General features: G+C 35.8%; 1 protein-coding gene across 1 annotated transcript in view; it reads left to right on the forward strand.

The window, feature by feature from the left end:
- NDST4 (N-deacetylase and N-sulfotransferase 4) overlaps positions 1-27,787 on the forward strand; it is a 292,909-nt gene that overhangs the window by 124,925 nt on the left and 140,197 nt on the right. The window contains exons 3-4 of the mRNA XM_084757602.1: positions 4,543-4,630; positions 10,788-10,942. Coding sequence (XP_084613728.1) covers positions 4,543-4,630; positions 10,788-10,942 — 243 coding nt within the window. The remainder of the gene's footprint in view (positions 1-4,542; positions 4,631-10,787; positions 10,943-27,787) is intronic.

The raw sequence follows: 27,787 nt of genomic DNA on the forward strand, positions 1-27,787 counted from the left end.
AATGAAAAATCAGTTCTCTGACAGAATCACACTTGGTTGTCTCAGAGGACTTTGGGGAGGAAAAACTATGATTAGAATATATTGAATGAAAAGCATATTTTTTTCAGTAAAAGAAAGAAATGGGGGGTGATGGTATGGTTATCAATAAAAGGAAGAATGGGAAGGTAAAATGAAGGGAAGAGAAAGTGGAAATGTAATTATTCTGTAATATCAAAAAATAACAAGAAATTCTGGAAGAACAAGAAGTGGATAAAACAAATTTCATAAAAATAGATCAAAGCACATATATAGATATGTATGCATTATTAATTGAATACACTTACGGAAAAGTGTAAACTCATATACAAGCCTGTGTGTAAGAATTAACTGAAACATGGGACATGTGTATAATGTATTTACCCGTTTCTGGAGTTCCTTGAAATCTCCTTAAAAGTATTTCAGTTGTTATTCAAATAAGAGCCCGTAGGCTCCTCTGTCCTCAACCTACCTGTGCAGAGTCCATAGACTCTGTTATCAACCTACCTGTGCAGAGGGCATGCTGGGAACAGGAACTGTCCTAGCATCCTGAAGATTATTTCACATGGCTAGTGAGAAGTTCTCTACATTTTTTTTTTGGAGCACATGATAAAATATGCACCTGATTCCAGTGGCAGGCCTCTGAACCAGGAGCTCATTCTGGCCTCTGGAATTGAGAATCTTAACGCTCTAATTGAGAAAATGCTCTGACAAATTAAGTTTGAATTCCATCTGTCTCTTTAATAGTATTCACTTTAAGGACAAAGATCAACTTGTTTTATTAGTACTGAAGAATTCATTATGCAATCATAGAATAAATTAAAGTAATAATGTCAATTTCAATAATGAAAAACTGTGTTTTTAAAAGGATATTACATTCTTATTACTTTTAATGTCCTATCAACTTCTTTAGTGAGATCCTCATAAACAGAATGAGGATAAAATTTAATTCTAGATATATTCTCTTATATGAATTAAAAGCAATTATCCAGACTGTATTTTATTTTACATCTAATTTCAAGTTAAGTTCCCTCAGCATATTCATATATGAAGGCATACTTATAGCTACCTGGTATTTTGCTTTTATTTTATTTCACTTTTATTGAACTTTTTATTCTCAAATTGAGATACATCATTTCCAGACTATTAACAATATTTTCCAAAACCTGAAGCTGACTTACAAAGATTCCTTAGGTTTCATCCACTTTTAACTTCAAATATTGTTTTTGCTCTGATCTTGCTTCTGGAGTTTTAGATTTTTCCTGTGTTTCTCTGGTGCCTCATATTTGACCAAGTCCCCTGGAGGGGGAGACCTGGTGGCACTCAGAGGAAGGATAGCAGGCTACCAAGAAGAGACTTGATACCCTATGAGCATATACAGGGGGAGGAGGTCCCCCTCAGTCACAGTCATAGGGGAGGGGAATAAGGGGAAAAAGGGGAGGGAGGAAAAAATGGGAGGATACAAGGAATGGGATAACCATTGAGATTAATTGATTTTTATATGTTGTATTGTTATCACTGAAAACATAGAAAATTGCCTGTTCTGTGGGTTGGGAAAACACAAAGCCTGTTTCCTTAGCACAAAGTAAGACACCTTGAGCATATTTGACACTTATGAGTCCATCTGTTTTCTTCCCATAGCATTTGTTGTTTTGCTCCCATGGTAGTCATGACATGCACTGTACTAGGAGCCCTATTCCTTCCTGGTCAGTAGTTTGTTTTTCATGAATGGAAATGTCTGTGTGATGCTACGGAGTTAAGCAGTGCAAGAATAAGAAGTCCATGTGCCCTGGCCTCTAATCCCCCCTTAGAGTAGCTGAAACACAGCGCTACACGATTTTGATATTATATAGTAGGCTGGTGAGATATAAGTTTTTGTCTCTACTCTTCAGATACGACACTTGGCTGATCTATATTTATCATTTTAGAATTGAAAAAATGTAACAAACAAAATAAATGGAATGAAACCTATTTATTGTTATGCATTACCGTGTGCCTTTATCTGACTATGAATACACTTCATGTGCACAATATTATACCTTCCAATAAGGGATACAGAAAAATGACTAAGATTTGCTCAACCTGAACATTCTTATTGACTATAGAATGAAATGAGATGCAGAGTATGTATAATAACGCAGAAACTTATTTAAATCTTAAGAAACTAATTTAGAAACACTCTCTGGGATATGAAGAAAGGAGAAGGCTTGAGGCATTAAAGGTTGATTCCTCCAGAAAGATGGCATTTGAATAGAGACTTAAAGAACGGAAGGCGTCTAGGAGAGCAGATTGGGAATAAAGGTGGCTTTTCAAGCCGAGGATAGACGAGAAAGACATGGGGACACATAGAAGGCAGAGGCAATGTTTCAGGTTAAGGATTACATGATGAAGTGGAGGAGATGGAGAGATACAGATAGCCTAAATAGAGATTTAAACATCCATGGATTTATGAATTATAGGAAAGAGAGACATCTCAAGAATTTATTGAATCTGTTTATTGAACACTATTTATTGAAGTCATACTGTGCAGCAATTGATTCTTTGCAGCACACTTTGATGTAATATTAAAAAAGCCTGTTTGCTATCCCATTTTATAGATATAGAACAAATTAAAGAAGTAAAATGGCTGATAAAATGTGAGTCATTAATAGAATATCCTACATGTGTCAGATTTCCAGTTCACTTCCTATGTCGGGAGCCTAGCATCATTCCAGAAGCGAGAGTAGATAGGATTAGAGAGGAAAGAAGGAAATTTTAAAAACTAACATGTTTTTCAAAATGTGTAATCATAAGAACTGAACATTGAACTGGGGGACAAATGAGGAAATGCACAATTTTGTTTTAAAGGTTTTATCCTATGTCATTCAACAACAACCTGAAGAAATTCCGTAGCTAGGCATGATAGTGCACACCGGTAATCCCAGAACTCAGGGAGCCAGAGGCAGGCAGATCTCTGTAAATTTGACACTATCCTGGTCTAGAAAATGAGTCCAGGACAGCCAAGGCTACACAAAGAATCCCTGTCTCAGAAAACAAACAAACAAACAAAAAACGCATTTTAACAACACCATTTTTAATTTTTATTTTCATCTTCATAAAAAAAAATGTCATGCTAGAATTGACCAAAACTAAAGAGTATAGTTTCCCACTATTTTTCTTTTCTTTCTTTCATTCTTTTATTTCATTGATAACCTTAAAATAAGATTGGTTGCCATGTATAGTGGATCACACTTTTAATCCAAATACTCAGGAGGCAAAGGCAGGAGTAACTCTGTGAATTCTAGGCAAGCCTGATCTACGAAGTGAGGTCCAGGATATCCAGGGCTGTTATACCAAAAAACCCTGTCTCAAAAAGAACTGGTCATGATTGTTTCTACCTAATTATGGTCTTGGAAACCATTTAACCACTGATTATATTATATTATTAATATCTACTTGTTCTTTTTTCCCTCCTTCACACATTCCTTCTTTTTTCCATGTTTCTTTCTTACTCTTATATTAAAATTAAACAATTTACAAAGAACAATAAGGAACATAAAATTTTTGAAGCGTGAACCTATTTACCATGACTAATATCAAGTAAACAATCTAAATTTTGGTTGACTTTTGAACTGTTTTTTGCACTATTTTAGCAATCACTAAAATGCATTGAAATTAATAATCATAATAAAGTCTTTTGTAAAATTTATTGAAAAATAGAAAAAATCAATAAATTAATATACATGCCAATATGCAAACAAAAATCTGAAAGAGATTTGAGTTATTCTATATAGATTAAGATAGGAGGCTATAACTGAAGGATTAGTAGAGTCAGTAATTCTGGTTTTTTATTGCCAATTGGTTCTTACCTAACATATAAATGGCAAGTTATGATAGTGTAATTCAAAATCTAGAAATCAAGGAAATATTCTCTTTGTTGGGAGACTAGAGAATATTTCATTGTGGAATTGGCCACATACATCATATTTACTCCATATTTTTTTTAGAATTTCAAGCAGTGCCTTATAAAAATGTACATTGTTCCTTAGTTTACAAAGTAAAAACTCAAGTCTCCAATTCATAATTTTAATCTTAAGAATCATAGAAGTGGCAACAGCCACATAATGAACTGTATGTAGCGCAAGTAAAATTTCTACCTCGGACTTTAGTAACATGTATAGGACTTGTCCATAGCAACAATTCTTAAAAAGCTTCCCCACGGAAGGAAATTGTAATCATCTGAAATTCAAGAAATGTCTCATACAGAATGAAAAATGATTTCAAGGCTGTGCAGTTGGAGAATTGGCTCTCAGTGATGCATAATGTGCTTAGGATTTAACTGTTTCACAGTTTGGTGACCTTCAATGAAATAACATCCGTAATAATTACAAAAGCTGCAATATGAATACACAATCTATGCCAATCAGACACCGAGGCTCCGTAAAGCGCTTACTGTTTCTCTCTTGCACACATATTTGTGAAAAAAAAAGCATCCCAAGGCTTCATATTTATTTTTCTAAAATCATGTTAATTTCTTATTTATTTCAGGCATTGCTAGAGACTCAAAATTTACTGCGCACTCAGGTTGCAAATTTTACCTTCAACCTTGGATTTTCAGGGAAGTTTTACCACACAGGTAAGAAGTAGCTTTGTGTTCTCAGGCAGATACATATAAACAGGATGTAGAATTTTAAAAAATTCATAAATAGTAGAAATAGTATGTCTATATTGATTATGGGGAGGGGAAACTTGGGTATATTGTATAAGTAGCTTAATTTTTTTAAATGAGTTTGTTTATTTGACAAGAAAAATAAATAAATAAAAACCACCCAACTAAAATCAAAGGCAAAAGAGGAAGAGGTTGATTTTGGACTCACCCTTTTGTTGTGTCACATTAACCAATGTGCAATGTAAGGACAGTGCTGATGACAGCGATGGTAAGATGAACCTCGTTGGGCAGCATTTTTTAACCATTGAATAGTTGGGTTGATAGATACTTTTGTATACATTATTTTTCCTTCAAAAGGCACCTGGCAATACAATATGGATTTTATAATCTCAAAGTAATGCAGTAGACACTATAAGTCATCTTATTAATTTACCTTGCTTTGAAGAGAATTTTCCTAAAACTATTCTCACTAAATAGAACTGGTATCCATTAAAATCCTTATAAATCACCATGTATTTCACCACCTCCATCCGGTTGTCTTTCTGTTTATTCACAGGCCCTAAACAAATTCTCAAAACAGGTTTGGTATTTGTGTACTTATTTTATGACCTCCTCTTTCTTACCTTTCTGCATTTGCACATTCAGACTTTGCCTTTTATCTTCAGAACAGTAGCATTGTGCTATATTGCATTAGATAACTACTTTCATAAAGTGAATTGTCTTACATTGGTGCAGAAAACAATGGTAAAGCAACATGTGTTGGGACCTCTGTAAAGAGGGCATCCAAGATTTGTTTGCATCCATCAGCTGTGGGCTAAATGCTTTAAGACGTAAAGCTATAGGTTCATAGAATCTTAACAGAAATATTTCACAGTTACCTCCATGCTCTCATGTACCTTACCCTGTACCCATCCTCAGGACAGCTACTTCACTCAAGGAGACTGTCTAACGCAAAGCTTAGCGTGGTTTATTGGAGGAGTGAAGTAGAAATGTCTTGGTTTTTTTTCCTCATTTTGTTTATTATTTTATTGTTCTACTTTGAAATATGTAAATGTGTTTCAAGTAGTAGAATGAAAATTAGTACTTAGGACAGTTGGTGAATCAAATGATTCTGTATTTTAAAGGAAAATTAGCAGAGAGTTCGGCCAGTCATCTCTGAATGAGTGAGGTGAACCCAGCTTATAATTGTGAAGAGCGCCACTATTTTGCAAATTTTCTCCAAAAGTGCCCTTAAAGAAATGAGTTCAGCCCTAAGAAGCTCTAATGATGAAGTTACAAAGCAGATACATGTGATGGCTGTCTCTGCTCACACAGGGAATTAAAGCTACGAGATTATTTGGAGTTCATGCACAAACAATTTTGTCTTCCACAGTTTCACAGTGGAAGTAAATCCATCCTTTTGGCCGAAATGTACTATATAATCAACTCAGCTTGTATTTCCTTTTTGTGCTTAGACATATTAAACATGCCAGATGTTAGTGTGGACAGAAATTATGTCACTTCTCATTTCTTCTTTCTCATTCTGAGCATGGGCACTGTATACCTTCATTAAGAAATAACAGGACAATTCTTGTTAATATTTCAAAAACAGTTATTAAAATGCTCCCCCAAAAGACACATTTTAATTGTATCTTTTTTTTTACCTTTCTTTCTTTCTTTAAATTTTTATTTATATATAATTTATTCAGATTACATCCAGACTATTATTCCCTCACATGTATCTTCCCATTCTTCCCCTCCCTCTTTCACCCTACTCCCTTCCCCTAGATCTATGACAAAAGGGGACCTCCTCCCCCACCGTATGATCGCAGCCTATCAGGTCTCATCCGGATAGCCTGCTTCTGTTTCCTCTGAGTGCCACCAGGCCTCCTCACCAGGGGGATGTGGTCAAATAGGGGGCATCAGATTATATCTTTTAAACAGACTTCATTGACTCTAAGTTTGTCCTAGCCTCACCAAGAAATGATGAATGAAACATTCTGTAATTTTAGACTCTGGTAATAGCTCACTTCGCAAATAAGACCTATGTATGTACAAATACATAAATCCTAAACAATTAATTTTTCTCCCCATAAATGCATAACTCTTATTTAACTGATATACTGTTTGTCTAAAGGAGTATTAAAAATAATTTCCGAGAGTGCAATCATATTATGTTGACTTCATCTTAATGAGTATAAGTCCCTCAAGTGCTGAATGCTGTGTCACCTAGTATTGTAAAAACACGATTCACCCATATCTGGTCACATTTCTATCGGAAGTCTTAATGTTATAGAAAAGATGGTGGACAGCCAAGGAAGTTCACTCCCTCTGTGTCCTTGTTGCTGTGACATGAAAGCATGAGGAAGTAGCCTGCTTCTTCCCTCCCTGGATGATCTGATTTCCCAGTACGGGAGGATGTTGACTGAAAGTCTCGGTGTTTTGAATACATTTAATTGTATGTTTCTAGTGTGGCAGTGACTCCTGCTGCATGCCATAAATGGCTTCAAGTATTTGCATTTATCATGTGTTCCTACCTGTCCACCTCTCTGACCTTCACAGGTTAAAGTCAATCTCACCCTAAAATGAAATATTATTAGCCCTTCCCTCAAAGTACTCATCTACAGGTGACATACTGGGAGGGGGAATTCATAGTGTTGATTAAAAAGAAAAAAATAGAAATGTGGAATACAAAATGAAACTTTTAAGCCTGGAAATGTTTAGATCTTGATTGAAAATGTGTCATGAAAGCTCTACTGAATGGAAATCCTTCATCTTAGTCCACCTTCTGGGAGTGCTATACGTTTTATTTTTAACTGGACATGATTTCTAGTGAGAATTTTCAATATTATTATAATTTAATAGATGATTAGACCTAATAAGATCATTAATTGTCATTAGTAGTGTTTGGAAATTGGATTAAGATTGGTTTCCCTGGTTTTCAGTTTTACTCCCTAAACATTCACTTAGTTTTAAAAAAAAAAAGTGTTAACATTAAAGATGAAAGAAACAAAATTGTTTCCTTAGTTGTGTACTCTTTTTTCATTTTTCTTTAAACATTGTGGTTTAAAAGACAGACATTGGAAACAGATGGGCTGTGTTAAAATCCTGGTTTTGACATTTTACTAACTATAGAAACATACACAAACTAATTATACTTTCTGTGCCTTAGTTTCCACATCTCCAAAATGGTGTTAATAAGCTTACCTCCCATTGTAAACTCTCATTAATAGTAATTTTGAAAATGTTTTCTGTGAGAATAAAGGTCTTAGAAATACTCATTTAAATCTCTTTTCTAATATGGGGATAGTAGGTATCATTTTTTTAAAGTAGGCATCTTATAATGAACTTGTGCTGGCTACCATGAGTCATACAGGTAGTTAATATAGGTGGTTATATATTCCCATATGTGAAATCATGGTAGTATCAAGTAAAAAGAAAACTAAAAAATATAACTTCACATTCGGAAATTAGAGCATTTCGTGTGTAATGAACAGAATTTTGTGCAAAAGAGATTAAAGAGCCAATGGTATGTTTTTTATCTTATTTTTCTTATAATTTTGCCTCAGTGTCTGTTAATCTATAGTTTATATCTTGCTGAAAGCATTATTGACACCCCCCTGCCTGGCTGTGGATTAGTAGGAGAGCATTTACCTCAGGTTCAGTGTTCAGTCCTTAGCAACGACAAAGACAAAACCTCGTTGGGGCAGATTTAAAGAACTTTCAGAAGTGCATCTTTATCTTACAGCAGTGACCCAGCAAAATCGGTGACAATATTAACCTTTGTGTATGTCACTCTGACATAAAACATGTAATCTAGAAAACAGGAAAAAGTTTTTTAATAAAAAAGGGCATCATATTTAAATAAGAACAAAGTGTACTATATATTTTACTGATGATCATTTAGATATAATTTTGCCTTAGCTTGGAAGTAGAAGGTTTATTGGAGAACAGCTAATTCAATATCTTTAACAGATGTCAATATGGCTATTATGAACTACAAATAACATTTTGACCTGTAACATGAGTTTGTAAAAGTATGTGCTCTGACTGCCTAAATATGGCAATTCCGTTTAGATTTGAAATCACTTAACATTCTACTGTGTTGTACCAGCAATGATTTGCTATCATATTTTTCATTAAGCTACGCAGAGTGTCAAGGGTCAGCCTCGTGTGGCTTTGAATTATATGACCAGCATAAAATAAGAAAAAGGCTGGCAGACTTTAATCCATGATACTTAAAATGCAGGAACCTGAAAAATGTCACTTTCAACCTTGCCTAGAGTGTTTGTAAATTAGCATAATCTTCTATACAAAATTGCAGGTATTTCATGATCAGCCATTCAACTGTTTATGTCAATATTCCATAAATTGAGTAATTGACCTTGTTCCTGGTCAAAGAAATGTTCAGTGCTTCCTGCAATGCACAGTAAAAATCAGTAGTGCTGAAAGGGAACAAAAGCCTTCCCAAATACTTTGTACTCAGAGAAAAACAGAATGGGATTTGTGGGGGGAGGGCGGGCAGGAGAACTAGCAATTCTTTCATCTCTTGTGACATAAGCAACTGTTTCAAGTGCCTTACTCCAGTTGGTTTAATTACACAGAGAATAAACGCCTGCACCAGTGGAAATGATAAACAATTTTTAGCTTGGAATCCAACACTAACAAAAGTCAGTGAATTAGGAGGCTGATACCAACTGTTTCAGACAACTCATAAAGGTTGTTTATAATCTTTATAATTATAAATGTTGTCATCTCATTCATAAAGACTTCATTCATTTCCAGACTTCTGTTCTTTAACTCTATATGGTAGAAGGCTAAGACCATTGACTATTTTCAAGAAGGCACGATTCAGTTATTTCAGTATTCAGTGTTCTAGGAAAGTAGCGTGCTACAAGTGCAGCTTAAGAAGTCCCGGTGTTTGATTTTAAAAGGTATGATCTATGCAGGGTAAACCTTTAAGAATGTGTAAAAATATAAGAGTTAAAATGAAAGCAATTAAACATCAGCTGATTTTATTTTTGGAAGATGTTTGTAGCTATTTCACTTCTATCTGGATGTCACAAGGTGAAGTGCTTTCATCAGTTCATCTTCCTGACCTTTTACTAAGACTTTATGACAACAGTATTTTCATTGTAGTTTTAAACCAAGAAACTGGGACTCCAAATTATACTTATTCAAGATCAAACAGATAATTAAATAGGAAAGAAGAGACTCAGTTATAGGAATTGAATCCAAACTCCATTGCCAACTTAATATCATTTCTTCCATGACTAAGGAAATCTTTTTCATTGAACTCACAAATGGAACATTTTTTAAAACCTTTACAATAACATGAATGCATAGCCCCTTAATTTAATAAAACAAAGAAAATTGAACACCTACCTTTTAAATATATTGTGGTATAAAAGAATAAACTAAACAAAGATATCCTAGAAAACAACACATTTTTAGTTTATTTATTCAGTTTAGTGTTTTGAGAATATATGACAATTATTATGTGATTAAATTAAGAACATTTTAGAATGTGTCTAAATTTATAAAATGATACAAAATATGTATAGTTCCATAGAGTAAAATGTTCATTCTTTAAAATAAATACTAAAAGACTATAAAGAAAAATACAAAGATACTTCTCATTGGTTAGTTCTAAAAGATTATTTCTAGGTTGTCCTATTTATATTTTAGTTTAATTTAGTTTAGTTTGCCTTTATAGAGTACTTGTATTTTCCACATCCCTTCAATAGATTTATGATGTTTTCATAATCAGAAAAAATTTACAAAATTCATCAAATTATCAACTCAAGTGTAGATACAACTAGAAAAGTTTGAGGGAAATGTTAATCTCCTCTAATCAAGGCCTCTATATTCAGTATGAAATCATTATGAATAAAGAACATATACATGCTTATATGCATATATAGATATATATGTTTATTGTTTATTGCCAGCAAGTGGTCCCAATTCTAAGCACCGTCAGCAGTGAGTACTCTCAAACTACCTCTGTGGTCAGCAGTACCCACCACACCTTACTCATGCCTCTCATCTCTGGAGTAGCTTAGATTAAACTCATTATTTTTCTGTTGAGAATGTAGCATAAAGAATTAAATGAATGCTACAAAAAGCCACTGTCGGTGTTTTACAGGGACTGAAGAGGAAGATGAAGGAGATGACCTTCTGCTGAGGTCTGTGGATGAGTTCTGGTGGTTTCCTCACATGTGGAGCCACATGCAGCCCCACCTCTTCCACAACGAGTCATCTTTAGTGGAGCAGATGATTCTCAACAAAGAATTTGCCCTGGTGAGTGCATTTGACTGTGGCATTTCTCCACAGTGATTATGACCTGGTAATGCCTTCTGAAACAATGAACTTGGTGGAATCCCTTAAGAATAGAATGGGATTTAAGGTTTACCACCTGTATCGTCCTGGGCTGGTGCCTTAGTTTGAGCGGGACCCGTGAGCCCAAATCTGCCTATCATAATGTTCTACTTGTAGGCTTCTAGGACGCTCTGGATCCTTCTACTTTGCCATTCTCCCATGATTCTCTCATCTAGAGTCCCACTAGGATGTCCTCCCCTCTGTCTCAGTTTCCTGGTAAGTGAAGGCTAGTGGAGAGTGGGATATTACTTTCTCACATACTCTGGTGCCTCACCTTTGACCATGTGCCCTGGAGGGGGAGGCCTGGTGGCACTCAGAGGAAGGACAGCAGGTTACCAAGAAGAGACTTGATACCCTATGAACATATACAGGGGGAGGTAATCCCCCTCAGGAACAGTCATAGGGGAGGGGAATAAGGAGAAAATGGGAGGGAGGGAAGAATGGGAGGATACAAGGGATGGGATAACCATTGAGATGTAACAAGAATAAATTAATAAAGGAGAAAAAATGTAAAAAAACAAAAAAGAATAGAATCGGAAACATATTTTAAACATTTTATATATATACACACATATATATATTAAATATTTAAGTTGCTTTAGATATTCTATGTCAGGTATGAGTAGATATGCACGGTCATTTCACACATTTGTAAAAATATTATAGATGCATAAGGATATTAAATATGTGAGTTCTATACAGGACAATAAGAAATTATGTATTTTCACGGTCATTTTCGGAAATTGGCATCTTATTGAAGGATTTATTCTAGCATTTCAAAAAAAAAAGAAGCATTTCAAAAAACATTGTATTTCACCATTCTATCATGGTAAAGTATAATTGCTTTTCAAAACTTACATTTTGTAAGTGTAGATGAACTGAAAATTTCCGGCAATTACTTTCAAACTTTAGTGTGTGTTTTTCACCTAGAAAGTATTCAAAACACAGACTTTAGGTCCTTGCTTTCATTTTTTGATTCGATAGATTTGCAAAGCCTGAGGCTTGCATTTCCAAAACTTTCCCCCTAGACTCCTGTGTAGTGGAAAGCCATCCCCACAGCATAGGGGCAAAACATAGCCTGTCCTTGTGATCTAAACTAAGGAACTTTTTTCCTATCCATCTATTTATTTATTTATAAATTCATCCATTTTTTTCTTTCTTTCATTCATTCATTCACTCTTCTCTCACCTATCAACATCCTGACCGCAGTTTCTTTTCCCCCATCTTTGCCCAGTCCTCCTTCCAGCTTTTCTCTCCCCCAGATCCACTCTTCCCTTTCCCTTCAGAGAACAAGCCTCCATGGGATCTCCATCAACCACCAAACATGGCATAACAAGTTAAAATCGGACTTGGCACAAACCTTCATATCCAGGTGGACAAGGCAGCCTAGTACAAGGAAAAGGGTCTCAAAACCAGACAAAAGAGTCAGAGACAGTCCCTGCTCCCCACTGTTAGAAGTCCCACAATAACACCAAGGTATACAATCATAACAAAATATACAAAGGACCTAGGCCAGATGCAAAGAGCCTCCCTGAGAAGAATGGATAAAGAAAAATATACATTCCTACATTTTTTTAAATAATTGAAGATACTACTGAAGAAACTAATACTTTGAAACATTAAAAAAAAATGTGTGGAGTTTGAATTTCCAAGTCCCTAAGTAAGATGATATTGCAATACTGCCACACTCCTGCATTGTGTCTGCAGCTTTCTCACCACCGTTGTACAGTGGGTTTGTAAAAACACATTACTGTTTCAAGGCCTAAGATGTTTTTATATTCAGTGGAAAAGTCTACCTTGTATTAGTTATTAATTGAGCTGTGTATCCTTTCAAATATTTAATATAAGATGGAAATTGTGTCCTCAGAAAAAGTGAGAACATTTTCATGCTTGCACAGTGGCCCATGCTATCACTAAAGTATGAGAATCCCCTCATATGCCTAGACTTTGGTTCTGGACACCATCATGACTACATACAATGCCTCTAAACTGCATGGCTGCCATTGCTAAAGCCTTCTTTAGGAAACAGAGCTCTCCAAAGAACACAATAGGATCCCATAAAGTAATACCTCATTGCTTTTTTTTTTTAATTTTAAAAGAACACCTCACTTTTCTGTCTAAGTTTCTAGAACAGAGTCATACCTGCAGGAAGAGATTCCTGACTCACAGATATGGAAAAAAAATGTTTAAGATCATGCATTAGGGCACCAAAGTACCTTAAGTGAACTCTGTCCTTCTGTGAATGTCTGCTTGGTGTCGTACAAGACAATTAAGTCCTCTGCATCATAAAATGGTTCACTTCCAATATTTTTAAAGTGCTATTGTAGGCTGTTTAGGATAAATAAGTTATCCAAGTTAATTGTTAGTTGATCAACTCATGATCATATCAATTACTAGTCTATTTTTAATCACAAGAATATACATCCTAGGTGTAAAAGATAGATATAATTCTATAGAAAGTTAAAGTAAAAATGATAAAGTCCTCAAAAACCTCAGAGACATACAGAATGTGGCATTTAAGTTTTTTTATTTTTTTAAATATTCACTCACAATGAGACAGGTTAACTCCTGGCAACACCCAACCTACCTCAAAGAGGATGATGAGCATCAAAGAACCTCCTTATGGAGATGGCTTCTAATGTGGCAAACAAGCCACTGGGCAAAATATCCCCATTTCTTCCACAGACAGAATTCTGCCTCAAAAAGAGCAAGCTTAGAAGCAGTCAGAGTCAAGAGTCAGAGTCTTCCAAGACAGGGTAAGCAAGTCCTCAATAGTTCCTGCCTCACAAATTAATTACCAGAGTATAAAGTATGTTAGCAGCTTCTCAAATAAGAGGATGACAGAGACTGTTCACACCCCTGTATACTCTGGTAATTAATTTTATTCCTTCTCAAGTCTCTGATGGAGTTGAAGAACAAATTGCTTAGTTTTACAATTAATCTTAGTTGTTTAGGGGTTAAGATGTTTTTAGGTCTAGATAGATGTTTTAAGTTGATAATGATGAGATAGGCTAGATATTGATTTACATTAAGAATTTTAGACTCACCAAGATAGGAAAGATGTTTTCTTCAAGACTGGCAAATAGCTAAAACACTCTGAATGAAACATGTATATAATTCCCGATTGTTTCATGGTTCTTCTTGCTGTAAGTAGTTATTGTATATATGTGTAATAATATAAATATATATATAAATAAAAATATTTAATAATAAAAAAATTCCTTGCATCTTGGTTTTTCTCTTACACACTCACAAGTGAACTGTAGAAAAAATTACCATGTGGCACAGCTGTGCACATGTGAGTTCACAGCAAAGTCAAACAGCCAGTAGCTGATCCATATGTGTTGTTTATCCATTATCTCCTTTCTAAATACAGACAAATATGCAGTTATATTTTGCTTTAAGTAGTTATATGCACGTATTTTCAATGTGGATTTATAACCTGTGGGCATTTTCTAAAAATTTCTAGACTGCCGAATAGCATTATAATAAGTACCTTTGCCCTACTCGAAAACAAACTGGCTAAGAAGCATTCATGTTGTGGTTACTTTGAAAATCAAACATGTTTATCACTTGTCTTAAATTCACCTCCTCTCCTGCCTGGCTCCCTGGATTTGTACGTTATATTTCATAATAGCTGATGTCACCTGTGTGAGTAATTTCCTTTTTTTTTTTCAACAGACATGCTGAGAGCTCTGGAAAATACTCTGATGTAACTGCTTCATAATGAAACACAGAAAGCTTTTTAGAGGCCATTCAGAGCAATTACATTTGTTTAGGCAGTGATGCTGGGAGCTACACTTAAACCTATAACTATAGTTTGTTTAAAAGAGATCTTATTATATGTTTCAAAGTCAAAATATTACAACCCAAGTAAAGTTTGTTAAACACAGGGAAAGGAAAACCCTTTTCCTTCCAGAGTTCAGTTCCACCAAACTCAGGTCTGCTAAGCACTGTCTCTGAGAGCCCCGCCTTCCTGTTAACATGGCATGACACTAAGAGTGCTTTCCAGAGTCAAGAAACATGTCCTTCTTATAAAATCATCTTCCTGTGTCCAGGTAGCTTTGTGAAACATCAACAATATGAAGATAGCACAGAGTGGTAGAAAGCACTCGTGAGATATTGGCAGGCTAAAAATTAGTCCCAACTGCTTGTAACCAGCTTTAGTAAAGTTGGCGACTTATTTAATGTCTTCATGCTTCATGTTCTTCCCCAAAATGCTAATGGCTCTGTTTTTCATTCTCTACACCACAAACTTTCTTTAGATAATTAATTTACATCAGCTCATCTGCCAAAGAAAGGCACCGGACCAGATAATGCCACTGATCAATTCCAGCTCTAAAATTTGTGATAACTGACAGCATCAGTCCCAGAATTTGGATTGAACATCTTGAAATACTCAGCTGGCTGCAACTGTAGCAATTATGGAAAGAGATTTTTTTTCAAACTAAATGAGCATTTATATGCATAACAACCAAATGTACTAAATTCTTCCTTTAAAAAGTGTTTCCTAACATTCCTAATTATTCCTTGTTGGGGCTGTGGGTGAAAGAAGATTTTGAGTTTCAAAATAGTTTTTTTTTAATAACATCTCCACAAAGTATTCAAATGGAGTAGTAAGACCTTGCTACAATATTTTTAGAAATAGTTTTTTTAAATCCAGCCATAATGTCCGTATCTGTAGAACTCTAAAAATCTCTCTGGATAGGGTGCGTTTTCTCTTGAAACGTGTTTTTAAAACAATGATAATAACACATTAAAGAAGTGTTTGTCATTTCATTGTTTTGCAAAAAGCTTTACTACTATAAAACTCTGCCACTGTTTTAGCTAAGCACATACCCTTCATAATCTGTTTGTACAGGGTGGTGTAGGGGGGGTATGCACAGTCAATCCATTAGTACAAATTAACTCTGTGGTAAGTATGCATGTACATGTTTCATACATGGACACATATGCCATGTGTGTATAGGTATGTTTGTACGTGTGCACAGAGGGTATTAATTTATTCATCAAAACAGTCAATTAGGATTCAATTGATACTTAGTATGATGAAAGAGTAGAGTAAATATTTTTAACTTATCTCCTGTAATAAATCATAGAGCTTTGCTGTCACTTGGTTGCTTGAGCATGTCAGTAAACAGCAAATGTTCAAAGATGACAACAAAGGCTGAAGAAAGGCAGAGACATTGGGTAACATGAAATCAACTAGTGAAAAAGTGGCCAAAAATCATCTCTGATTTGGCCTACATCTCCATTTCAATCACAGAGAAAAAAATGCCTGTAGCATAAACCTGAATTATTTATTTTTATTCTACAATAGACTTGTGGGGAAAATATGTTTTGTTGTTTTAAGTTTAGCATACACACTCATTAAAGTTTCTAAGCCAGTGGGGCTTTTCAGTCCGCTGATTATTTCAGATGAGAAAATGTCCTGAAGGGAAAAGAACCAGCATTTTGTCTTCACTGCTAACGTTTTCAATAATGATGCTGTTGCCTCACAATTTACCGAATAGCAAAGTATCTTATTTAAACTAAGTAAGTGAAGGTTCTTAAGTTAATGGCTTTAAGTCCTGTTGTTGAAAAGTTACACATATTTATGAAATCTACATATACCTGTTTCATAATCATATCCAGTACTCATTAAATGAAAATGCTGGCATTTAAGTTATACTTAATAAAACACAAATAAGATCAAACAAGACAGCTGAATGGCTTTTGTGCATGCATGAAGACTTAAGTATAGATCCCCAGTATCCGTGTATAAAGTAGGACACAGCTGTGCCCCTGCAATGCATGTGAATCACTAGGGCTCAGCACCTTAGCCAATCAGTGAATCATAATTATGTTCAGTTGGAGATCTTGTTTCTAGAACTAATGTGGAAAGCACTAGAAGAAGGCATTCAGTATCATCTCTAGCCTCCAGATAAGCATACACAGGTATATAGTCACATACATATGTAAAACACAGATATTCTCTCCCTCTCTCTCTCTCTCTCTCTCTCTCTCTCTCTCTCTCTCTCTCTCACACACACACACACACACACACACACACACACTGCCACCACCACAAACCCACAAGTAGCTATCAAATAACAACAGTAGAATATTCTAAAATGAACTTCATGCTTAGTTAGCTGTGTAACTTTCATAGTTAAAGGGAATGAGAGTAGAACTGAAGAGAAGTATCGTTAAAAAAAAAAAACAGTCCTTTCTGTCAGTCTATGCAAAGTACAGCTACTATGCTACACGTCATGCAGCCTTGTGCAACTCAAAAGATATATGAGTCAAAAATGTTGTGGAAGAGATGTATTAGAGAGCGAAGGTGCTAGCCACCAAACCTGAGATGCTAAACCTCATCTGAGAGCACACAAACGTTAAGGGGAGAATAGGCACCTTCAGGTTGGTCTCTGATCTCTACACACATGCTGCAGCACATGCACAAACACATATTGATACTCATAGTGACTAAATAACTGCAAATTTTGGATCATTTCTCCTTGGCGGAGAGACCCTGCTGGAACACAGAGGAAGGGGATGTAGGCTATCCAGATGAGACTTGATAGGCTGTGGTCAGAAGGTGGGGGAGGAGGACTCCACCTGTCAGAGGTCTAGGGGAGGGGAATAGGGTGGAAGAGGGAGGGCGGGTGGGAACAGGAAGGTAAGAGCAAAGGGACTACAGTCAAGATGTAATGTAAATAAATTATAATTAATAATTTTAAAAATGTTGTCAATGGAGGAGATTTTAAGTTGTATACTTAGCGTAATAAATAAATGACTATTTTGATAATAAGTTGAGTTCCTGAGAGACTCTGTGGAACACATACCCATTTAGAACAAATACTCACAGTTATCCCTCTTCTACTGAGCACAGTAGACATCTATAGTAAATTATCCACAATGTAAACATCTAAAATATACATTAACTTTGCAGCAGTCTGTGTGATTCTGTAGGCAATAACTTAACTGGGTGCTGCAGGTTTAATCTCTTGGGAGACTTCAGGCGAGAGTTCAGCTGAGGTGGCAGGTGATCTGGAGGCTTACTTGGAGGGTAGACCACTTCTAAGCTCAGGTTTGTTGACAAGGTTTAGTTATTTACAAGCTGGGAGGGTAAGGACATCATTTTCCCACCAGGTTTTATCTAGATCTGCCTGATTTCCTTATCACATGAGCTGCTTCAGGGGAAAGATCACATCATGACAGGATGGTGCTCTGAGAAAGAGAATAGAGAATTTTCTCTCTTTTTTTTTAAATTTAATTTCTTTTGCCTTTTTATTTTTTATTTTTTAATTTAATTAATTAATTCAGATTACAGCTCACCTGCTATCCCATCACTTGTATCCTCCCATTCCTCCCTCCCTCCCTCTTTCACCCTATTCCCCTCCCCTAGGCCTGAGATTGAGGGGACCTCCTTCCCCACTATATGGTCATAGGCTATCAAGTCTTATATTGGTAGCTTGCTTATTCTTTCTTTGAGTGCCACCACGCCTCCACTCCAAGGGGAAGTGGTCAAATATGGGGCACCAGAGTTCATGTCAGAGTCAGTCCCCGCTCTCCACACAACTGTGGAGAATGTCCTGTCCATAGAAGCTCTACCTGTAGCCTTTATCATGCCCTGATCAGCAGCAGCCAGTCACTAGCTCAGTCTCTCACACAGCAGAAAGGAAATTAAGGAAGGGAGCAACAGGAGGTCCTTTGAAGCCTGACTCAAATGTAAACGTTCCCAAGTAGGAAATCCTGTTTAAAACTGTTATGATTTTACTTAATTTAATCATTGATTAAAAGATAGTTTATTGAAAGATATTTGAACAGAAAATAAATATAATCTCCTTCCTCAAATTTAAGGACAATTATAACACCCCAAGACAGAACTGTTAGATTCATCTCAAGTTTCCCTTCCTCTCATCTAAGTTCTTGCATCTACAGAGATGCTCTGCTGGGCACTTGTTGATCTTGCCATCTGTAGCACTACCTACTTTGTTGAAGCTCCCACTTTATTAGTTTTAGAAACGATACTTAGAGGAATATTGGCATATGATACAGTTCACACATACGTAGTGTCATCCCCAGTAGGTTTTTACCACATTTGGTCAAACTTCACCTTAATTTTATCAACAGCTAAAAAGGAAATTTATCCATACCTCTTAGCACCCACTCTGCCCACCTTTCACACCTTAAGAATTAAGAAAATAACTTTTGTCATTTTATATTCCATAGTCTTAATGTTTGAGTTGAATGAACTCATGTAACTTATTTCATTTTCCCTTTAACTAGCATACAGTTTTCAAGAATCACATAGGCTGGGGACTTCCAACTCATTATCAAATGACAATCTACTGCAAAGTTATATTGTATTTTATTTATTCCACCAGATCCTAGTTAATTTCTACTTTTAGTTATCATTACAATACCACTAAGAACATTCACATACAATTGACAGTGTGGAAATATGCTATGGTTTCTCTTTATTACTTTTCAGGAATGGGATTGTGTGAACTCTAGGTCATATGTTAACTCAATGTTTGCATCCTCGTAGGTGCCCCACTGTTCCACAGTACTGGTACCATTAATACTCCTATCAGCAAATGAGGAGAATCCAGCTTTACAACACACTCTTCAACACTTACCACTCTCTTTTTTTTTAAATAACAATCATCCTAGTGACAATGGATTTTCATTCTCTTGTTTAAATAATGTTTTATCTTTTGAGATTATGATATGTCATTAGTTTCTCTTCCTTTTCCTCTCACTAAATCCTCCCATGAACACCTTCTGTCCTTTCTCAAAACCTTCCCCTCTTTTTCTTTAATTGTTGATACACGTGTGTATGTGTTCCTAAATAATAAATCCATCTTGTTCAGTTTATATGTTTCTTCTATAGCTATCTTTTCAGGGCTGTGGTGAGCATTGGGCATGAGATAAGCAATTATTGTGCTTGTTCCTGGGGAAGACTATTCTCCCTCTGTAGAACTGTTTCCAAATATCATGTTAATCATTTTTGTTTATTTGTTTAAAATTCCTAACAGAGGCACAATTACATTTTGAATAGGTATAGCACAGCCTTCAGTTTTGCTGGCTGCTTGTATTATTTTAGAGCTCTCATGATGACTTGGGGTTCGCTGTATGTAAGATCACATCATAAGCAATCAGATGCAGATCTACTTCTTTGCTAGTCTGGTCACATTTTCTTTTGCTTGCTTTTCCAGTTTCCCTAACTAGAACCTCCAGGGCATTTTTTGACTGAAAATGGTAGCTGCAAATATCTTTGTTTTGCTGCTTAAGGAAAGTAGTCCATCCTTCATCATTAAACACATTAATGTGTGGCTTTAGTAGATACTGATGCCAAGTAAAGGAGCCCCAGCCTATTCCTGCTCATCTAAGTGTATTTATCATGAAATAGTATTGGGTTTGTTGTGTGGGGTTTGCTGTTTATTTGTCTGGCCCATGCTTCCTTGAATAATGTATTATACTAACTGACTTTCAACTGGAAAACCAGCTTTGCATTTCTGGGACAAATGTCACTTACTTGTGGTGTTTGTAATACACCTACATCTGTGTGTAGCTGACTGTTCTACTAGTACTTTGCTATGTTTTGTTCATCTATAGTTACTTGCCACAAAGCAAGGTTTTTGTGTTATCAAACTAAATTTATAAGGGTGGTTCTATAAGTCCCATTACTAAATGAAGTGACCATCTTAGTTTACGTAGGCGATCCTTATGTTGTGCACTCACATAACAACATCACAATAGAACACACTTCTCATGACATATACCTATCATTAAACTAGGTGTGGCTATATATTCACAAATGTTGTAACATTGAGTTTTACCATAAAAGCATTTTTTGTTTCCCAACTAGTAACAGGCCTTAAAATTATATGGTAAGTTTCTATTCTCTTCTAATTTGGGGGAGATCTTTTATAAGCAGTTGGTATCAATTCTTCTTTATACATTTGGTGGAACCCACCAGTGAGGTCATTTGGCCCTGGATTTTCTTCGTGAGATTTTTTTAGTTATCAAGACAATTGATTTATTATAAATTTACTCAGATTTTCTATTCCTAATTTAGTCCATTTGGCATTGTGTTTCATTAGCTGATCATTTTTATCTAAGCTTACTAAATTTATTGCTATGAAGTATTCAAAGCCTTCTGTGGTAGTGACTTTTATTTAATATGGCTTGTACTGCTGCCACTGATTTTTTCTATTTGTTTTCCTTTTTAATTTTATTTTATTTTATTAATTTATTCATATTACATCTCAATGGTTATCCCATCCCTTGTATCCTCCCATTCCTCCTTCCCTCACTCCCCTCCCCTATGACTGTGACTGAGAGGAACCTCCTCCCCCTGTATATGCTTATAGGGTATCAAGTCTCTTCTAGGTAGCCTGCTATCCTTCCTCTGAGTGCCACCAGGTGTTCCCAACCAGGGGACTGCTGCCACTATTTAAACCTCTGAGTTTTACAATTTAAGTCTAGCCCTCTTTGTTTTTGCTTTTGTGTTGTTGTTGTTGTTGTTGTTGTTGTTGTTGTTGTTGTTCTGGTTGCTCTTTACTTTTGAGGAGTTGTGTATTTTTGTATCTACAGTTTTCCTAGTTTGCTGATTCTCTTCAAAGTTTCTAAGAACCATAGTTTAGTTTCAGTGGATCTTCTCTTTCACCTTTTGTTATCGTCATTAATTTTGCACTAATTTTTCGGTCTGAGTTTCTTCACATTTGATATGCTATTCTTTTTCCAGTTTTTAGGGGCAAAATTAGTTTATGAACTTCAAATGCTTCATTTTGAAGATAGCTATTCATAACTGTTGATTACCCCCTAGGCACTGAGGAGTAGTTGTTATGTTTGCATACATATATTTATTTTCATTTTTCAACATATATTCTAGTTTCCGGTTTGCTTCATTTTGAACCATTATTCGGGGCTCACCACATATACCGTCTCAGCATCTGTGTCAGTTTTTTAGTGACATAATCCAGAGAGATATAGAAATGGCACTTTTGATTAGCTCTCTCTCCTTTCACCTCTGCTGTCATTGTTACACACATTTCTCCACCTGTTAAACATTCAGCCTTGTATTGCCATGATTAATAATTGACATATGCTTACTATCTTTGAAAGCAGCCGTAGACTTGAATTATGTATTCTTTTTCTCCCTAAACATTGTGCTTTCTCTCCTCTTATTACCTGTTTTCCTTGGTAAAAATCTCTCCTGCAGAGATATTAGAGGTGGATACTGAGCTTGCTCTTCTCAATATTCTATCTGGATTTGTAGGATGGGTCTCAAATAGGTATAGAAAACCCTGATTTTAGTTCACTCTTCCTGGAGTGTAACCACAATTCTATGAGAAACAACTTTATGTTCTTTTTCTCTTTGACTACACTCTGTTCTTCATTAGTGAGACTAGACCAAAGAGAGCTCCAGTATCCTCAGCCACTATTAACTAGTGGAGAACACCGCACAAGGAGCAGGAGGATGCTGGGAGCCGCCTTGCAAAGGTGAAAACCCATAGATGTAGACTGAGGGCTAAGGCACGTAGTCATGTCATCTTGGCTACATGTACCTGATCTAACAACTCTACAACTCTAAGTTGGTTCAGGAGGACAGGGGTCAACGGCAATCACTAATTTTATGAATCTTTCTATGATTTACTATTTCATTTGCTCTCTTGCCTTTGTTCATTTCCAAGAAGTTCTTAGAGATAGTTTGAAAACCATTCTTTTTCTACCAGTGTCAGTGTTTCCCTGAGAGAAGATCCTCAGGGTTGCTCATACAATTCCTCTAAAAGTCAGACCCTACAATCTTTATCTTGACTAAGTTATTGCTGTTGAATGATTATTAATATTAATATGTATTCATATAATTATTAGGGTAGGAGTTATTCCTTAACCTGCTATTATATAAGTAAAGACACAGAAACCTTTTAGATTTTTTTTTATCAGCCTTAATGCACTACGGCTAAGCAGATATTAAATTTCTAAGCTTTCTTGTGTACTTCTCAGCCAAAACCACCATAAACACATGCACATGTTTTCCATTTGGGCTGCTTGTCCCCATCACACCAATGCTAAGGACAAACTTCCTCCTTTATGCTAACCCATGCAGACCTGCTTCTTTATCCTTCTCCCACCCTCAAGCCTAGGAACCTAAACTCAACCTACCTCTCCTCTGCACATCCAGGCTGTCAGCAACTTTATTGACCAATCAGGGATAATTTTGAAAGCAAGGGTCACACAACATCATTTTGAATACATGAGAACTTGCTCTAGAACAGTAAGGATACTGGGGGTAAGCATTAACACTTGAGTACATAGTAGCTCCCTATCAGCCCCAACATACGGCAGTAGCTTCCGCACTAGTTTTTCTAGTTTTGTCCTCTCTGAGTCCATCTTCAACAGTTTTTAGTGAGCTGTCAGCATGCAATCTGGACCTTAGGACTCAGCATTACAATAATCTCACTGTTATATCTTAACCCCAGGAGACAAGCAATTGGTGCTTGTTTTATATGCTGCAGATGCCCATTTGCTGTTTGACAGAGTCACAGAAGTCTTTGGTTTGTCTTTCTAGTCCTTGATAACTGCTGTCAACTGGCATTTGTGAAATAATTCCGTTGTGCAATTTCCCCTGGTCCAGGGTTGCTGGTTTTATTGAGTTTGGCCTTGATCCAAATTTCCCTTGCTCTTCCTGAAAATAAATGTTTACCTACCTCCTCTGAAGTTCTATAGTTTTTTAATTTAATAAGATAATTTTCTTCTGTTTTATTGTCTACACTGTATATACACTTTTAAGGGAAAATTATAAAAGGTTAAGTCAAAGAATATTTTGTAGTGACATTGTCTTCTAAAGGGGGTTAGGGAAACTTCAGGGTTTTTTTTTAGCCTTTATTTTCTTTTGCTAAGTGTTCTACTTATCTTCTTACCTCAACATCTGCTTCCTCTATTTCTTTCTCTCTGAGGATGAATGAATTTTAATTTAGCTCATTTTTAATATCCTTTAATCTCGGCTCTTTTTAATTTTCTGCCCCTAATTTGCCATCTTCCTTTTATATTTAAGTCCTATGATTGCAACGGATCTAGAATGTCTGATACTTTGCTCAGATGTGCTGTAATTCCTAGATTGTGCATTCAAATTAAAACTCACCAGGGCTTTGGAAATATTTGTTTGTTAAATCTCTCAGGCTAATTTTTATAGAAACACTTTCTCATCGTAAAGTTGAGTGGGCAAAAGTAATTCTTAAAAAGCATTAACTAATGAAATTCAATACTAATATTTTCCCCTGAAAGATGAGGCAGTGTATTTACTAAATGTTTTGAAAACAGAATATGTTCATATTTAGTCAGTTCTGTTCATTTGAAATGTATAATGAGAAAAATGACATTGGAAGGAGGAGCACATTAAAGTTACAGGGGGAAGAACGTAGCACATCAACCTCTAAACTTATAATTTACATACATGACGACTTAATGCTTTTGTTACTGATACGCAGCATTTATTTGCAAATGTCAGTTTTAACTATTTAAATATCTATTGATAAGTACAGATAAAATTACATCATAACATTTCTTGCTTTAATGTTTAATATTCATCTATTTTTTCATTTTTAATATTATGAAAAAGTGTTCACAGGCATAATCTATGATCATATTCCAAATTTGTCTCTATCACTGCCTTTTACACTTTCAAGGTTTTATTTATATTCATGTTATATTTCATTCAAGAAAGTTAGGTAGGATAATAAGACTTTGGGTTGGGCTTTTGATTTATGTAATATTCACAAAAATCATATTAAAATATTATGAATTATGTATACTTATTTTAAAACATCATTTAAGCTACATATTACTTTAGCCATTGAAATATGGATATACCTTGATGATTTTAAATTAATAACTAAAGAGAAATTATTTCATCATGTTTCTAAAGACTGGAACTTTCTGTTGCTGAAGAAATTACAGACAAGGGGTAAGGATGTATTTCAGTGATAAAATGCCTGCCTAGCATGCACAAGTCCATGGCTTGATCCTCAGTACATACACAGTGTACTGACTGCAGTATTTAACAAAATAACATATGTGTATTACTTCTTTTAAGAACTCATTCACAGTAGGTAAGGATTTTTAGCCTTTTGACAAGAGGGATAATATTGTTTAATGAAGTTCTTGGCTAGCTTATTCAAGAAGCCTTCAAGGTTCTCATAAATTCCCATTTTCACTAAACCCACAAGAAGAATAGCACAAACTCTCTGGCTGCAAATTGGAATTGGTATTTCATTACCTATTAATATTCATACTGCTTAACAAAGGATTTAGAGAAAAATGGCATTCCTTGTCATGCATTATATCATGAAAAGCCCTTGGCTTGTTTATGTTATTGGCAGGTGGGCTTAAGAATTTCCCTCAGAAAGACTCTCTCTAAAAGAGATATTTATCTATTTGATTTTCCTGGCAGAAGGTAACGGCAGGCTTACAACCATTCTCAAAAGTTCTATTTTAACTGAATCATCTTTCTCTTGTCAAGCAGTGATTTCATTTCTGAACTTGTTTGTTTAAACTCAAGAAAATAAATGCCACCTACAAAATTGATTTGCATACTGGGTGATCCCAAGAGCCAGAAAAGGACTGTTTATATTACTAGAGAGGAGTTGTATTAATCTATTAAGGATTGCGTTATCTGATTTGAATACTTGTAATCATTATTTTTGGTAAGAAAATAATCTGGAACCCACTCCCACTGTTGTGTGTTGTTTTGCCATCATCCTTATGATGTGCACACTTCTAAGTAACATGACATATATTTCAGAGCTTCTGTTCTTGTCAGGGACTGACACACGGGCAGTTGCAGTAGTTTTAACCCAGGGATAAGATGGCAGGTTTTCACAACATTTAATTTACTTGTTTTAAACAAGGTAGTATTTTCTCTAACAATTACCTCTGTTTGTGTTACACAGAATAATATACAGTGCACACATATGACAGAAAAAGCTATGCTCTTCTCAAGAAAAAAAAAACCTAAACTATTGTCAAACATTAAAAATCCTTTCTTGTGAGTATTGACATTCAGCTGAACTTATCAGCACATGTTCCTGGCTTTGGATCTTATTTTAAATTCCATCTTTACTAATTATTCTGTCAGTAACACTGGCAAATTCTGTAAATGATTCTTTAGTATGTAACAAGGGTACAAAGTCCCTTTTGTATATATGTTTTTAACTCTTAATAGAATCTCTGGTGATTACATATTTCAAAGACTATTTTGCATCACCATCATGGCTACTATTATCTCTTTAAGAAGTGCATAACTCTCTTCTTGGTAGCCTGCTATCCTTCCTCTCAGTGCCACCAGGTCTCCCCCTCCAGGGGACATGGTCAAATATGAGGCACCAGAGTAAGTGTGAAAGTCATACCCCACTCTCCACTCAACTGTGGAGAATGTCATATAAAGGGGGAAGAGGTCCCCCTCAGGAACAGTCACAGGGGAGGGGAGTAAGGGGAAAATGGGAGGGAGGGAAGCATGGGAGGATACAAGGGATGGGATAACCATTGAGAAGTAACAAGAATAAATTAATAAAAAAAAGAAAAAAAAGAAGCACATAACTCTTAATTTTTTAATTCAAGGTTGTTCCTGTCTGAGACAACAACTGACTTTTCAAGGTATCTCTGCTTCCTTTCCTATTGATGTGATTAAAAACACCTTTCCCAAAGCATCTCAAGGTGGTTTGTTCTGATTCTGATTTAAGACATGGTCCACCACGCTGGGGAAGTGGAGGGAGCAGGAACCTGAAGCAGCTCTTCACATTAAGTTTGCAGGGGAAAGACAACAGGCTTACCAGGGCTCAGCTCTCTTTTGCCATTTTATACAGTTCAAGAAAGCAGCCATGGCAATGAGTGCCATCCACAGTGGTTGTCTCTTCCTTCCTCACTTAGGCCATCAAATTAAACCCACACAAACAACCCGAAGATCCAACTTCCAGAGGATTCTAGATGCTGTCAGGGCGACAAGTAACACTATCAGGCAATCTTATGCAACATTCAAGTTGAAAGCAGGAACACTGCATTCGAACATGCTCAGCAACACTCCACCTACCCAGAACTCAATACTGAAGAGGATCACATACTTTTGTTTTGTTTTTATTTTTTATTAATTAAACCTTTTTATTTTTTTACAATATACATTTATATTACTACACATATTTACAATAAACTACCTATAGCAAGAAGAACCATGACACAATCATGGATTATATAAATGTTACATTCTTAGTGTTTTGGCTATTTGTTTTTTCCAGCCTTTAAGAAAACATCTTTCCTATCTTGGTGCATTTAACATTCTGAATGTAGAACAATCTCCATCACATGTTGTTGTTATCAACTTAAAACATCTATCTACACAGGGGTCCTGCTCAAACTAACGCACCAGCCAAGGACAATACAGGCGGTAAACCTTAAACCCCTACCCAGATCTAGCCAATGGACAGAACACTCTCCACAGTAGAGTAGAGAGTGGGATATTACTTTCTCACATACTCTGGTGCCTCACCTTTGACCATGTCCCCTGGAGGGGGAGACCTGGTGGCACTCAGAGGAAGGACAGCAGGTTACCAAGAAGAGACTTGATACCCTATGAGCATATACAGGGGGAGGTAATCCCCCTCAGGAACAGTCATAGGGGAGGGGAATAAGGGGAAAATGGGAGGGAGGGAAGAATGGGAGGATACAAGGGATGGGATAACCATTGAGATGTAACAAGAATAAATTAATAAAGGAGAAAAAAAT

The sequence above is a fragment of the Acomys minous genome (assembly GCF_964271855.1).
Source record: "Acomys minous genome assembly, chromosome: 14".
Lineage (NCBI taxonomy): Eukaryota > Metazoa > Chordata > Mammalia > Rodentia > Muridae > Acomys > Acomys minous.